Source organism: Rattus rattus, chromosome 2 (genome assembly GCF_011064425.1).
Source record: "Rattus rattus isolate New Zealand chromosome 2, Rrattus_CSIRO_v1, whole genome shotgun sequence".
Classification (NCBI taxonomy): Eukaryota; Metazoa; Chordata; class Mammalia; order Rodentia; family Muridae; genus Rattus; species Rattus rattus.
The window spans coordinates 188492518-188496806 of record NC_046155.1 but is presented as its reverse complement, the minus strand read 5'-3'; the positions used below and the strand labels follow the sequence as shown (position 1 = coordinate 188496806).

Sequence of the window (4289 nt, the reverse complement as noted above, 5' to 3'; positions counted from 1 at the left end):
TAAAAAAGAAAAAAGAAAAAGAAATCCCCAAATCAATGCATTTTCTGCTAGATAATTTGATTAAATAACAGGAGACCAGTCAGGACCAACCAGCACCAGTATCCGGAACCTAGGTAGGGAGGCTGGTTTCTGCCCGGACAACCATCTTATGGCACCACAGCGCCCCCTCCCAACCGGAAGCAGCCCGCCCGCGCTGCCGACCTCCGGGTTCTTGGCAGTTGAGGGGCTTTCCATTCCGGTTGACTTCTGTTCCTGTGCCGGTCCCTCTCCCTGTTCAGCTTTGTGCAGACATGAACCCCAGCGACCCCAGCTACTCCTTGGCTTCACTCTATGTGGGGGACCTGCACCCCGACGTGACCGAGGCGATGCTCTATGAGAAGTTCAGCCCGGCAGGGCCTATCCTTTCCATCCGGGTGTACAGGGACAGAACCACCCGCCGCTCGCTGGGCTACGCGTCCGTAAACTTCCAGCAGCTGGAGGATGCCGAGCGGGCCTTGGACACCATGAATTTCGATGTGATAAAGGGCAAGCCGGTTCGCATCATGTGGTCTCAGCGGGACCCATCGCTGCGCAAGAGTGGGGTAGGCAACATATTCGTCAAAAATCTGGACAGATCCATTGACAGTAAAACGCTGTATGATACGTTTTCTGCCTTCGGTAACATCCTTTCCTGTAAGGTGGTGTGTGATGAGAATGGCTCCAAGGGTTATGGATTCGTACACTTCGAGACACAGGAAGAAGCCGAACGAGCAATTGAGAAAATGAACGGGATGTTCCTAAATGACCGCAAAGTGTTCGTTGGGCGCTTTAAGTCTCGTAGAGACCGGCAGGCTGAACTTGGAGCCAGGGCCAAGGAGTTCACCAACGTTTACATCAAGAATTTGGGAGAAGACATGGATGATGAAAGACTCCAAGATCTCTTCAGCAGATTTGGGCCTGCCTTAAGTGTTAAAGTCATGACTGATGAAAGTGGAAAGTCCAAAGGATTCGGATTTGTAAGCTTTGAAAGGCATGAAGATGCACGAAAGGCAGTGGATGAAATGAACGGAAAAGACCTCAATGGAAAACAAATTTATGTAGGTCGAGCTCAGAAAAAGGTGGAACGACAGACTGAACTGAAGCACAAATTCGGGCAGATGAAGCAAGATAAGCCCAAAATTGAACAGGTACCACAAGATAGAAGCGTCAGATGCCAAGGTGTTAACCTTTACGTGAAAAACCTCGATGATGGTATTGATGACGAGCGTCTCCGGAAGGAGTTTTCTCCGTTTGGGACTATCACTAGTGCAAAGGTAACAATGGAGGGTGGGCGCAGCAAAGGATTTGGTTTTGTATGTTTCTCCTCTCCAGAAGAAGCCACCAAAGCCGTTACAGAAATGAATGGCAGAATAGTGGCAACCAAACCACTCTACGTAGCTTTAGCTCAACGCAAAGAGGAGCGCCAGGCTCACCTCAGTAACCAGTACATGCAAAGAATGGCAAGCACCAGTGCCGTGCCCAACCCAGGCATCAACCCTTTCCAGCCAGCACAGGGTCTTTCAGGATACTTCATGACAGCTACAGCACCGACTCAGAACCGTGGGACATACTATGCTCCTAACCAAACTACTCAGCAAGGACCAAGTGCCCGTGGGAGTGCTCAGGGTACCAGAGCGCATCCATTCCAAAACATGTCTAGTGCCATCCACCCATCTAATACTATGCCATCATTTAGTACTTCAGGACCCACTTCCTCACAGGCCGTACGACACCGTACTGCCAGCACCTCCACACAGATGATGGGCCCACATCCTGCAGCTGCTTCTACTGCAGCTGCTCCTGCCGCCCGCACAGTTACTCAGTATAAATATACTGCTGGAGTCCGAAATCCCCCTCAGCATCTTAATACACAGCCACAGGTCACCACGCAGCGGTCTGCTGTTCCTGCCCAAGGTAAAGAATCTTTGACTGTCTCCATGTTGGCATCTGCTCCTCCTCAAGCTCAAAAGCAAATGTTAGGGGAATGGCTATTTTCTCTTATTCAGGCCATGCACCCTGCCCTTGCCGGTAAAATCACCGGTATGCTGTTGGAAATTGATAATTTAGAGCTACGCCACATGCTTGAGTCTCCAGAGTGTCTCCACACCAAAGTCGATGAAGCCATAGCTGTACTGCAAGCCCACCAAGCTAAAGAGACTTCCCAGAAAGCAGTCAGCAGTGTTGCTGGTGTCCCAACTTCTTAAAGTTGAGCAAAAGAAAGCATAAAACCTCCTGCTTCACTGAAGAAAAAAAAAATCTAGACACCAAAAAACTGTGACAACAAAAAGAAAACTAGAAACTAAGCGAAAAGGAAAGGAACTTATAATCTCCTGTGCCATCAGTGTCAGGTCTAGTGTGCAATGCAAACCCCAGGTCACTTGGTTTAAGACAACAGATAACAGAAATAGTGACATTTAAGATCAGATTAATGTTATCGACTTTGGGGAAATGATTTTCTTTTAACAAAGTGCAAAAATTTAAAGCCTTTACTTCAATTATAATTCAAATAGCTCAAGAAGTCATTTCTAAGTAACAGAATTGATACTTGAACAAGGACCATGGTTCAGATCATAATATCCTTGCTTTACTAAAGCTTCCTTAAAGAGTAGAAGGGGGAAACTATTGGCTAATAATACCTCTAAGACTTCTGGAAGGCTACTCCTGTCTTGTGGCCAGCTGTATTTCCACTCAGTTGTTGCCGGATATAAAACACACCCCACACTATCTCTAATTCACATAATTGATATACCAAAGAACCCCCTTCAACTTAGAAGCTTGTGTCTGTGGCATGAACTACAGAAAGTGAATTTTAACCGCCATAAAAGTTACCTTCATAGTTTCTGGACTTCACTAACTTATGTAAATATGTGCCTTCTTCACACTCAATCTAACATTCAGATTACATTTATGCAGTGGCATTTTGCTGTGCTTTGGAAGATACAGGAGTTCTGGTTTTCTTGGAGCTGTGTTTTGGTGGAATAGATGTGAAGTATTGGATCACTAAATACATACTCTACAAAAACAGAGGAAAAGAGAGGGAAGAAGGGAGATAGGAGACTTCGGAGGGGAGAGGGATTAATCTGCTTTTTTTTCAGGCCCCGAGAAAACGCAAACACATCAGGAAGGCATGTGTGCCCTCTGGAGCATATATGAGCTAAGTGGATTCTAGAGAGAAGAGCTGGGGTGTGTGGCTTTCTCCACACAAAGAGGGAGGATTGGAGTAGAAAAGCAACAAAGGGGGTTTTCATGAATTTCGATCTATACAATAAAGCTGTTTTTCACAAATACAAATGTATTTCTAAGTTTAAATTAATTTTTTATGGTTCAATTATTTTTGTGTCATGAGACAGTTCACTGTCACTGAAAGATGCAGCATTATTTCTGAATATTCTTTCCTTAACAGTAGATCACAACATAAATCACTTTAAAGATTTATGTAAAACCTAATAGTAAACATCTATGCAAATGATTTCTAAATGATCAGCTTTTTGGCAATAGGCAATTAAAATTGTTCTCGTTTTGGGATGTTAATAGTCATTGATAACAGACTTCCATTGAACTTAAACCTAGTAACTTGTACAGTATTGAGAATACCGGGATTGTTAGAGGACACAGAGGAGCAGTGGAATACAGGCAAGGATTAAACACTTAGTCTACACGAAGATTGCAAAGATGTTTGACCTCATTAGGACTTGGAAATGACATCAGACCTCATGTTTGTAGGAACTTAAGTTCTGAGTTGGTAGCAAATGTCACTCAGTATTGTATAAGAAGCTTCCCGCACTTTTAACACAACCTCTTAGTAGGAGTGTGGGAAGGAGACAGAGGCCTGGATGCTCTTAGTTGGCACAAACGTTTGTAAAGAAATATTGAGTCACAGGAAGACAACAATATAAAAATTAATGCTGTTTCCATGCTATGGAGCATGGCAGTATAGCCTAACAGAGCAGCTCTGTGTGTGTCACCCACATACATATATGATTAACTTAATCCCAGATATCAAGTTGACCATAGATTTAGAAAAGTATTTGTGGGATGATGTAAACTGTGGAAACTTTATGATCTGCAAATAGAAATGTGCAGAGCACAAAGATGCACATGTGGTAAATTGTGGGGTAGCAAGAACCCTGTCTCTTTGCCCCAGGAAAGAATGATGACCCTACTCTCTGAGGATCACCCTCTGCCCACCTGAGATTCTGTCCACTTTATCTTTGTTCACATTCAAAACAGCAACTCTGCCCTCTCATCTTCACTGATATCTAGTCAAGCAA

General features: G+C 44.3%; 1 protein-coding gene across 1 annotated transcript; it reads left to right on the top strand.

Moving 5' to 3' along the window:
• Positions 1-237: 237 nt before the first annotated feature.
• LOC116894628 (polyadenylate-binding protein 1-like) lies at positions 238-3309 on the top strand. The gene has a single exon (XM_032896346.1). It carries the CDS (start codon positions 291-293, stop codon positions 2220-2222), a length of 1932 nt encoding a protein of 643 aa, XP_032752237.1. The 5' UTR covers positions 238-290; the 3' UTR covers positions 2223-3309.
• The last annotated feature ends 980 nt before the right edge of the window (positions 3310-4289 follow it).